Source organism: Crocuta crocuta, unplaced genomic scaffold (assembly GCF_008692635.1).
Source record: "Crocuta crocuta isolate KB4526 unplaced genomic scaffold, BGI_CrCroc_1.0 scaffold330, whole genome shotgun sequence".
NCBI lineage: Eukaryota > Metazoa > Chordata > Mammalia > Carnivora > Hyaenidae > Crocuta > Crocuta crocuta.
In genome coordinates this window covers 1,814,666-1,825,495 of record NW_027530521.1, presented here as the reverse complement: position 1 = coordinate 1,825,495, position 10,830 = coordinate 1,814,666, and the positions used below count along the sequence as shown (strand labels likewise).

General features: G+C 54.2%; 1 protein-coding gene across 1 annotated transcript in view; it reads left to right on the top strand.

The window, feature by feature from the left end:
• The window catches only part of CREB3L1 (cAMP responsive element binding protein 3 like 1), a 35,129-nt gene extending 24,302 nt beyond the window's left edge, over positions 1-10,827 (top strand). The window contains exons 4-12 of the mRNA XM_077767420.1: positions 667-745; positions 2,453-2,610; positions 3,309-3,458; positions 3,614-3,672; positions 3,876-3,944; positions 6,249-6,348; positions 7,265-7,391; positions 9,692-9,959; positions 10,116-10,827. Of these exons, the coding sequence (XP_077623546.1) occupies positions 667-745; positions 2,453-2,610; positions 3,309-3,458; positions 3,614-3,672; positions 3,876-3,944; positions 6,249-6,348; positions 7,265-7,391; positions 9,692-9,959; positions 10,116-10,152 (1,047 nt within the window). The 3' untranslated portion in view covers positions 10,153-10,827. The remainder of the gene's footprint in view (positions 1-666; positions 746-2,452; positions 2,611-3,308; positions 3,459-3,613; positions 3,673-3,875; positions 3,945-6,248; positions 6,349-7,264; positions 7,392-9,691; positions 9,960-10,115) is intronic.
• The last annotated feature ends 3 nt before the right edge of the window (positions 10,828-10,830 follow it).

Sequence of the window (10,830 nt, the reverse complement as noted above, 5' to 3'; positions counted from 1 at the left end):
TCCCACCCCACCCCACCCCACCCCACCCCCAGCCAACCCATCTGATCTTGACTCCACCCCTGGCACACACCCCTACACTCTGAACACCCTGAATGCTTAGTTTCCAGATCCAGCCGTGCTCTCTGGCCTCTGGGTCTTTGCAGATACTCTTCCCTCTGCCTTTCGTCTCACTTACCACTTGCCCCATCCTTTGTTTGGAACACTCCTAGCTATACTTCAGGACCCATTTCAAACTTCAGTGGCTTAGGGAGCTTACCCTGAGCCCCCAGCCAGTGAATGCGTTCTTAGTCTGTGCTGTTGTTACCGTTCACTGAACAGCTACAATGTGCCAGACATTTACCTCTCATCCTCTCCGCAAACTGCATCCCACCATACCACAAAGATGGCCTTGGCCTTGGAGGTCACAAGAAGCTCTCCTTCTCTGAGCTTAAGGTCTAAAGTACACTAACCACTTGACCATCGTTCTCTTCTCTTAGGTCTGACTTGGCTTCTCCAAGCCTGAAAACCTGCCTCTGCTCCCTCTGGGCTGTGCCCAGAACACTGAGCCCTGCCACTTCCTTCATTGTGCAGAGCAGACTGCCAGACACAGGGAGGGTGGGAGGTTGAATGGCATGGTGGGGACAGCCCCAAGGGCAGCTGATGGAGATGGACCTGTCTCTTCCCCAGGCCCCAGGAGAGATGACTCAGCTGCCAGTGATCAAAGCAGAGCCCCAGGAGGTGAACCAGTTCCTCAAAGTGACACCAGGTAAGTGTGTCCAGAAAGGGACTCTTCCTCTCTCTAGTCTTGAGCAGACAGCATCCCTACTCCCTTGGCTCAGCCCACCCATCTCCCTCGACAACTCCCATCTCTCCTGCGAATATCCTTTCCTCCCTGCCCTGCACACTTTCCATCCGTCAAGGCTCCTTCTTACCCAGTCTACAACTGTCGTCTCTGTTATTGAAACCCTCTTATCCCGTTTGCTAACCCCCCTCCCATCATTCACTAACGGATGCCCACTCTGTAGCCATTTGTCCATCCATCCACTTGTCCATCCACCCATCCATCCAATGAGTTCATTGTGCATGTTCCAGCCCCAGGAGCTGGGGAAGCAGAGAGAGAAGGCGGTTCCTGTGCCCAGTAGATCAGAGTAATGAGGGCCAATTTCATAGCAGCCAAATGGATTAAAGATGGCAGATCCGAGGGGGGACTGGAAGCCCATTCCCAGATCTGACAGTGGGGAAGGGAACAAAGGAAGCTTCTTGGATTGGCCAGAAGGACAAAAGGCTAACTGAATCTTTCTAGTCCCACCCCAGTAATCCATCAAACATTCATTGAGCATCTATTGTGTATTAGGCCCTGGGCTCAGTAGCACAAGCTTTAGAGAGATGAATAAGGCCCAAGTTTCACCCTCAGGCTGTTCACTTCCTGGGAGAGAAGATTCACAGAAGGCAGAAAGGGGCCATTGTGAAGACATCACCTTGTAGAGCACCTTTACAAACATTAGTTCCTTGCATCCTCATGGCTAACTTTCAACAGGGAAGTGAGGCTGGGAGAGGTTAATAAACATGACTATAGAATACACACTTGGGGCATGTGACAGCAGAACTTGAACTCAAGCTCTCTGACTCCAAGTTCAGGGGGTCTTTACATGAGGGCTTCCTCAAGAGACAAATCAAAGTCTGGGAAAGGAGAGAGAACTCATTCAGGGGGCAATTTGGGGCAGAGCCTAGAAGGATGAAGCTGTTCCTCCTGAGCCTCGGCCCAGAGCTGCCAGGTCTCCACACCTGCAATTATCTGGGCATTCTGTGCCGCCCTGGGAGCCCTCCCTGTAGCTAGGCTCTCCGTCCTCCTGGCTCTACCCAGGCTTCTTCCTGACCACCTAAAATGTCAGTCGTCCTGATGCTATGGCCACAGAGAAGCAACAGAGATGGCGAGGCTAGGGAGAGTAGTGCCCCTGGCTGGTCTGCCGAAAGCCCGATGCCTGCATGCCTGCCATCCTGTTACACTGAAGGTGAAAGAGGAACCCCTGAGTTGATATGGCTAAGAGTTTTGCAGTGGAAAAAAAGAAGTGACAGAGGTTGTTTGTTGCTTGCCCAGCCTGATCCCCATGGGTCTGACTGTAGGCAGACTCCAGTCACCTCTGGGATGACTAAGCTGGAGGCTCAAAGGGTCTGGACCCTGTGAAGTCAAGGATGGGGGAGGACCTTCAAGAATCTGACCTCCATGATGCCCACACCGAGGACCAGGCTTAAAGGAGCCAGACCTCTGTGGCATCACAGATGGGATGGCACTCAGGAATCAACTTCTGGGATGTCAGCTCCTCTGTGTGACATGGCAGAGGGGCTTGTGATGTTACAGCTGGTCAAGGCCCCAGCATTCCATTCCCCACAACGTCAGGGCTGGCTGACCTCTGATGTCCAAGCAGAGCTGGGATGCGACCCTGCTAACCTGGATTCCCCCCGCTCTCCCCAGAGGACCTGGTGCAGATGCCTCTGACGCCCCCCAGCAGCCACGGCAGCGACAGTGACGGCTCCCAGAGTCCCCGCTCTCTGCCCCCCTCCAGCCCTGTCCGGCCCATGGCCCGCTCCTCCACGGCCATCTCCACCTCCCCCCTTCTCACCGCCCCTCACGTAAGCAGCTGGGGGTGGGCTGACCCTAGAGGCAAGGAACGGAGTAAGTCCACCTGTACATGATCAGCAGGGAAGGGTCTGGGGAGCCCCAAGCCTGATCCCATCCCTATCAGAATTCAGAGAGGTGCCTGCCTGGTGGATGGGAGTGAGAATCTTTTAATCCTGCTTTGGGGTGAAGAGGAGCCAGGCAGAGAGGTCCGAGAGGGCTGCCAAACCCACACTGCTGTGGAGTCAGGACTAGAACTTGACATTCCTGACCTCTAGGGGGATGGCCCAGGCTGCCTGCACGGAGTACTGTTTGGTGAACAGTACTTAGGAGGCCCAGACGCCGCCCCCAGGAAACATGGATCCAGGCCCTGAGTCCCGGGATGAGTGTAGAGCCTCCCAAGTGAAGACTGCAGGGGCATGCGGGGGCTGCTGCTCAGGGGCTCCGGGCTAGCAAGCTTTGATGCTGTGGATTCCAGAATGGGATCTGGGGACACCCCCACCCCCCGCCGCAATCATGCGCTGAGTGCCTAACATGCCAGGTTCCCAGCACTGTTGATACATGCTATTGGATTAAATTCAGATCCACCCTCTTTCAGACCGGGAGACTGAGGCTAAGAGAGTCGAGTACCTTCCCCAAAGAGTAAATGGCAGAGCTTGAATTTGAATCCCAGGCTGTCTGGTTCCTAACCATCATGTCCTACTTCCCACAGAAATTACAGGGCACATCAGGGCCGCTGCTCCTGACGGAGGAGGAGAAACGCACCCTGATTGCTGAGGGCTACCCCATCCCCACGAAGCTCCCCCTCACCAAAGCCGAAGAAAAGGCCTTAAAGAGGGTCCGGAGAAAAATCAAGAATAAGGTAAAGCATGAGCTGGACCCAGCCCCTTCTCTAGGGCTTCCTTGGTGGGTAAGGAAGCCTGCTCCCCCTGGTGATGGCCAGGCCTAAAATTGAGGAGCCCCAGGAAATGGCTACGTGGCTACGGTAACCCCTATTTGGGGGCTTCCCCCTTCTAGATCTCGGCCCAGGAGAGCCGCCGTAAGAAGAAGGAGTACGTGGAATGTCTAGAAAAGAAGTAAGCATCCTGGGTAGGGTGGCAGGTCTGGGGCCCACTCCCCAGCCTGCCCTGCTCTCCCTGGTCCTCTGTCAAAGGGCCCTGGAGCAGGGGGCGTGGGGAGAGGGATGCCGCAGGGTGTGGTGGGGCAGGGGTAGGGGTAGGGGGCGGCCACAGTGGGTCTGGAGGCTGCCGCTGAGCCTTTGCCTGCTTGGTCCTCTCAGGGTGGAGACATTTACATCAGAGAACAACGAACTGTGGAAGAAGGTAGAGACGCTGGAGAATGCCAACAGGTGGGTGACATCACCCGCCTCGTCCCGGGCCCCCTATCCTTCTGCAGCCAGTGCCTGGCTCTGGCATAGATCTGGGGGCAGGACAGAGATGGGGTAACTGAGTTCAGGAGCCCTGCAGAGCCCAGGACCCCTGGCTTCGCACCCTCCTTCATCCGCACAGAGCTCAGTGTGCTATGACAGGGCAGGTGAGATGCTTAAATGAGCTGATGCAGAGCAGTGGCTTCCCAAGGGTGACCCCAGACCAGCAGCAGCCCCTGGGAACTTTGAGAAATGCTTGTTTCCAGGCCTCAAGCCCAGCCTACTGAGCCAGGAACTCCCCGGGGAGGGCTCGGCACCCTGTGTTTTCATAAACTCTCCAGGTGATCTTGGGGTACCGCTGGTGTCGGTGCTTGCTGCTCAAGGCTCTTCTTGACAATAACCGGCATCGGCACCACCTGGGGGCTTGTTAGAACCGCAGACCCTCTGGACTCTCCCCAGACCTACAGCATCAGAATCTGCATTTCGACAAGACCCTTCGGTGACTCACATGCACAATTAAGTTTGAGAAACATCAGGGTGGAGCCCGCACAGGGCCTGGCGGCCACATAAAGTCACAGCCAGGGTTTCTTGTCCCACCCTGCCATGTTGGTGATTCTGGGAAAGCTGTTCAACCTCTCTGGGCCCCGGTTGCTTTGTCTACATGGGGATGATAGAAACTATCTCACAGGACTCATGTGAAGGTTTGATGAGACAGTGCAAGTAAAGGGCCCAGCGAGCGCTGTGCTTGGCATTTAAGAATGTTGAATTCGTGTTAGCTCTTCTTCTTCTTCTCCTTCTTCTTCTTCTGCTAATGGTTATTCTGAATTCTTAATAGTGCCTAGCCACGAGCCAACAGTAGGTCTTTATTTTTTTTTAAATGTTTTATTTATTTCTAGGAGAGAGAGAGAGAGACAGCGTGAGCAGGGGAGGGTCAGAGAGAGAGGGAGTCACAGACTGAAACAGGCTCCAGGCTCTGAGCTGGCAGTCAGCACAGAGCCCGACCCGGGGCTCGAACCCACGAACCGTGAGATCATGACCTAAGCGAAAGTCCGGACGCTTAACCGACTAAGCCACCCAGGCGCCCCAGTAGGTCTTTAATAATTACCTGCTGGGGTAAATTAAAACAATGTAGATGACCGCTGGTGTGTCACAGGTGCTCAACAGAAGGCTTTTTCCTTCTTTCCTCCCTTCTCCCCCAGCCTCTCTAGCAGGATCCAGCCACTCCCCTGACTGACCTGGAGAATCCCCCCCACTCAGGGAAGGGAGGTGGGAGTCCGCACCCCTCACCCCTCTACCTCTGGCCCAGATTCCTCTCTGGCCCAAACTAGGGCCCGGCCCTTGGAGCTATTTCGCCACCTGCTGTACATTCTGGTAACTGCAACCCCACTGCCCGGCTAGATGGAGGAAAGAGATGGTTAAATTGTTAGTCACCCAACCTGGGCTGAGTCCCCGCTGTGTGTGTCCGGAGGATTTCACATTGGGTGGGACCTGGTCCTCGCCCTCAGGGAGCCCACAGTTAGTGAAGGAGACTGACGTGGAAATCCGTAAATAAACCAAATGCTACAGGTGCTGTGATAAAATCACCAACACAAAATCAACAAAGATGGTAGCTACCATTTACTGGACCCTCACTACACACCAGACAGTTGCCAGACATGGCCGTCTTATCAGCTCAGGGAGTTGTGGGGGTCAAAGGAAGGGAGGTCAATTTAGCTGTGGCTGGTGTAGGTTAAGAAAAAGGTGACCTCATGGGGCGCCTGGGTGGCTTAGTCGGTTAAGCGTCCGACTTTCGCTTAGGTCATGACCTCACGGTTCGTGGGTTTGAGCCCCGCATCGGGCTCTGTGCTGACTGCCAGCTCGGAACCTGGAGCCTGTTTCAGTCTGTGACTCCCTCTCTCTCTGACCCTCCCCTGCTCACGCTGTCTCTCTCTCTCTCTCTTAGAAATAAATAAAACATAAAAAAAAAAAATTAAAAAAAAAAAAAAGAAAGAAAAAGGTGACCTCAGCCCAGGTGGGGCAGACCCTCCTCCCATCCCCACTTTGGTGAAGAGCAACCCTGAACTCCCATAGGGTGACCCAGCTGTTCACTATGAGACAGACCCCAGGGTCCCCCAAACCACACCACAGAGCAGCCAAACGAGAGGTGACCTTTTCTGTCGTGACTGAAATGGGCATCTGGTGTGAGGCCAAGTCTGGGGCCAGCCCAGGTGCGCCCTGGGAGAGCTCCAGGAGGCAGAGATGTCTGCTGGGTCAAAGCATGCCAGGTGACCACTGTGCCCTCCTCAGGACCCTGCTGCAGCAGCTGCAGAAACTCCAGACTCTGGTCACCAGCAAGATCTCAAGACCTTACAAGATGGCTGCCACCCAGACTGGGACCTGCCTCATGGTAGGTGCTGTCCCCTCACCCCAGGGCCACACAAGGACAAGCCTTCCCCAGGCTGGCTTTCTAGGAAATCAGGCAGAGCTTTGAGGGATTGGCAACATCACCAGGTACACCATCCTAATGCCTGGTGAGCTGGCTCCTGCAGACCCCAGCCTCTTTCACCAAGACCATGGAGCCTTCTAGAACATGACCTTCCCTGACCAATTCTAACACAGTGTGGATGTGTAGCGTCTCACATGAACCCAGCTAGGGGATAGCAGGGCAAGTCCCTTGAGGAGGCCGTGTCTACAAGGTCGCGGGGGAAGAAAGGGCTTAGGGAAACACAAGGAAGTTTGGACTTGGTTCTTTGTTTCTGGAATGAATAGGGAGGAGAAGGTTGAGCAAATCTCTAGAAACCCCAAAGAATATGCAGGGTGCAGCTCGGGCCTCTGCAAGTCCCCCTTCCACTCTATCCTGGGAATGTGCAGCCTGCTGCCTCCGGGCTGATTACTCCCCAGGTCCTCTGAGAGCCTCGTGCTGTCAGGTGGTAGTCACAAGGTGGGCAGGGCTTAGTTCCGGCTGCGTGACTCTTAGTTCCTCCTGCCGAGAATCTGGTATGATGCTCTGTCCCCCTCCCTTATCCCCCCAAACCCCTAACTACTCCTTCCTCCCTGTTCTGATTCCTCCACCTTATAAGTGATAACTATAGTGACCACTTTCCTCTTTTTCTAATGCTGCTTATGATGGCCCCTTACAATGGGCTGGGATGGCCTGAGCAGCATCCTTCACCTTCTCCAGAAAGGGTGGAAGACCCCACATTTAGGGGACGGTTGGCTCTGGGTGTGGATTTCTTGGAAAAATACGGAGCCTTTTATTCCTCTTGGTTTGGGGGCAGAAGGATTGGGGGTGGCTCTGACCACCACTCTCTCTCCACTACCAGGTGGCGGCCTTGTGCTTTGTTCTGGTGCTGGGCTCCCTTGTGCCCTGCCTCCCTGAGTTCTCCTCCAGCTCCCAGACTGTGAAGGAAGACCCTGTGGCCGCTGACAGCATCTACACAGCCAGTCAGAGTGAGTAGTGAGTGCCCTGGGCCAGGCTCCTTTCCTTCAGCCCCAGACACAGGAGTGGAGCCAGGTTCTGGGTTGGCATCATCTTATTCTACCCCCGCTATTTCACAAATGGAGAAACCGAGGCTCCCAAAGGGCATATGATTTATTCAATGTTAGTTGCAGAAGGGACTGCAATGCGGACTCCCTAATCCCAGCCCACCCAAGAATGGCTCGTAGGCATAACATTCTCATAGGAATGTTCCCACCCTAGCCCCCATGAATTATGGCGCATCTGCTAGCTGTCCATTTCACGAATGGGATAGCACATGAGTTTCAGTTCAAGGGCCCGGTCCAATAAGGTAGAGGTGGCTGTCTGAAGCTCTGTGTTAAGGCCTCTGACGTACCACTCAGGATCAATAGGAAGGAGTGCCAGGATCCATCGGTAACGTCTACCACGGGCAGAGGAGGGGCCGGGGTGGTATGAGCTCAAATATTTATCGTCCCATAGGGGATTGTGAGGTCCCGTGGCTAAGAGCATTAGGCTTCAGAGTCGGCCATACCTGCCATTGCCATCTGCTAACTGCGTGACCTTGGGCATGTGCCTTACTCTCTCTAAGCATTAATTTCTTCATCTGAAAAACGGGAGTCACAGCTCTGCTCTTACCGAGCACGGTTGTTGTGACAACTAGATGGCACGGTGCACGAACACTCTTAGCACAGTGTGTGGTGCGGAGCCAGCACTTACTGAATGAGCACACTCCCTCTCTTTTTGAAGACCACACAAGAGGAGAGAAAAGATACAGTATGTGGGTAGCAAGGGGGAGAACTGGTAGAGGGTACAGCAGAGAATAGTACGGATTTCCAGAGGCAGAAGATACTTCAGGTAGACTTACAGAGAAACCTCCTGACTGTTCATCATTTACCAGGAATGAATTATCCAGCAGGGCAGGAGGAAGAGGAAACAGATGAAAGGTCAGAGAGGGAGGAGACAGGGAGGAGTGAGATTCAAGAAGGAGGGATATGCAAGGAGAATGAGCTAGACCAGCAGGGCCTTGAGGGGAGGAAGGGGTGGGGTGGGTTAGGGGAAGAGGAAGTGGAGGTGGCGAGTGAAAACCACTCCCTGGACAAGTGTGGCCTGAGAAGACAGGACAGTTGATAAGGGAGATGGGTCACATGGGTGTAAGGGCTTGAGAGTCACGGATCCATTTTCCAAGGCCAGAGGGGCTCTTGTGTACTTGGAGGTAGACGAAGCCCCAGGAGAGGAAGGGATGGAAGTCGGATGGGGGCAGCATTGATGAACAAAGCCCAAGTCAAAGGAGGCCCGGGAATGAATGGGGCCCTTGGAGTGAGTGTGGTGTGTGGCAGGCCCTGTGCATATCTGCGTATCTGCGGTAGGAAGTGGCTTCTGGAACCAGCTTTCAGAGCTGGTGTGTTGCTCAATTGCAGGGAGTGCCTTTCATACAGACTCTCAGGTCAGGGCCTGAGGGCTAGAAAGTGGGTGGTAGATACTAGAGCCAGGCAGACCTGGGTTTGCCTCTCGCCTCTAGCATAGGCCAAGGTGAACCTCGGTTACCTGTTCTGTGAAACGGCGCTAAAAATATCTAAAAATATCTCGTTTCTGGGAGTCGTTAATGATTTGATACAGGTCAAAGGGCTTTGCACGATGACTGGCACAAAGCAGATATCCAGGGACACGTGGGTGGCTCAGTCGGTTAAGTGGCTACCTCTTGATCTCAGCTTTGGTCTTGATCTCAGGATTGTGAGTTCTAGACCCGCACTGGGCTCCACACTGGGCATGGATCCTACATAAAACAAAACAAAACAAAACAAAACAAAACAAGGTAGATATCCAACAAATGTGTTTTCATTTTCTTCATTTCCCTGAAAGGCACAGTAAGGCCTAGAGTGGGGAAGAGATTGATTCAAGGTCTCACAGAAAGTAGTGGAGGTAGGATTAGAATCCACCTCTCAGATGCCCCACCCTGGTGCCCTCTGCCTTTCTCAGGGTGGGAAGAAGAACTACTTTCTCAGGGTGCTTACTCTAACCAGCTTCAGTCATTCTCCTCCTATTGTCTCATTAAACCACGTCTGCTTGAGGTTGGCCCTAGTATCCCTATTTTACAGATGAGCAAACTGAGGCTCAGAAGGGCTAAAGCAAAGGCCTGATTTGCCTGAGGTCATACAAATTGGAAATGTTAGAGCTAGACTAGGATTCAAACTCAGGCCTGTAAGATTTCAGGACCCTTGGTCTACTGGGCCAGGAGCATGGCTGGGAGGAGGGGAGCCTCGGCACTGAGGCTCACCCTGTGCTCTCTGTCTAGTGCCCTCCCGGAGCCTCCTGTTCTACGATGAGGGGGCAGGCTCGTGGGAGGATGGCCGTGGAGCCCTGCTGCCTGTGGAGCCCCCGGATGGCTGGGAGATCAAGCCGGGGGGGCCGGCAGAGCCGCGACCCCAGGACCACCTGCAGCTTGATCACCTGGACAGCACCCACGAGACCACCAAGTACCTGAGTGAGGCCTGGCCAAAGGACGTCGGTGGCAACGGCACCAGCCCCGACTTCTCTCATCCCAAGGAGTGGTTCCGTGAGCGGTGAGTGGGCGGCCCCTTCCCTTCCCTGGGGTCCCAGGCTCCACCCACACTCTGCCCTGGTCCCTGGGCCCGTGTCCCGGTCCAACGATCCAACGTGCGGAGAGGCGAGAGCGTCCCTCACTGGACAGACTCCCTTGACTTGTGTTCTCTTTCCAGGGATCTGGGCCCCAACACCACCATCAAACTCTCCTAGGCCGTGCCAAGACCCAGGACGCGGGATGTACCCCCTGGCACCCGGAAGGGGGGTGGTCTCGTTCTCTAACCCGGATCCAGCTTGTACCCCTGCCCCCTGGGCTCCCAGCCCAGGAGAAAGGGTTCTACTTGTCCCCAGCCCTTCTTTGCCCCAGTGTTTACCAGGCCCTTTCCTTCCCCCACCACATTCGGACTGTTCCCTTGAGCTGACCACTCTGTTCTCATCCCTCCCTCCCACAACCATCCGTCCTTCTCAGATAAACCACTCACTGGGCTCACCCCTTCCTTTCTCATAATGACCAACATGACCACTGCCTCCCTGTCCCCCCCCCCACAAACACACACATCAACATACCAACACACACACACCCCTCACCCCCGCCCCACTGTACAGAGACCAAGAACAGAAATTGTTTGTAAATAATGAACCTTATTTTTTATTATTGCCAGTTCCCTAAGATATTGTATTTTACAAGTCTCCACCCTCCCTTCACCCCTCCCTTGTTTTATATTTTATGAAGTTAGTGCGGGCTTTGCTGTTCCCTGGCCCTTTCCTGGCCTTCCCTGCCGCTGCCCAAGACGCTGGGCCTTTTTAACTGCCAAACCGCTTCGTCCATCAGCTCAGCACATGCTTTAAGAAGGCAAAAGTAAAAAAAAAAAAAAGATGCAGCATCAAGTC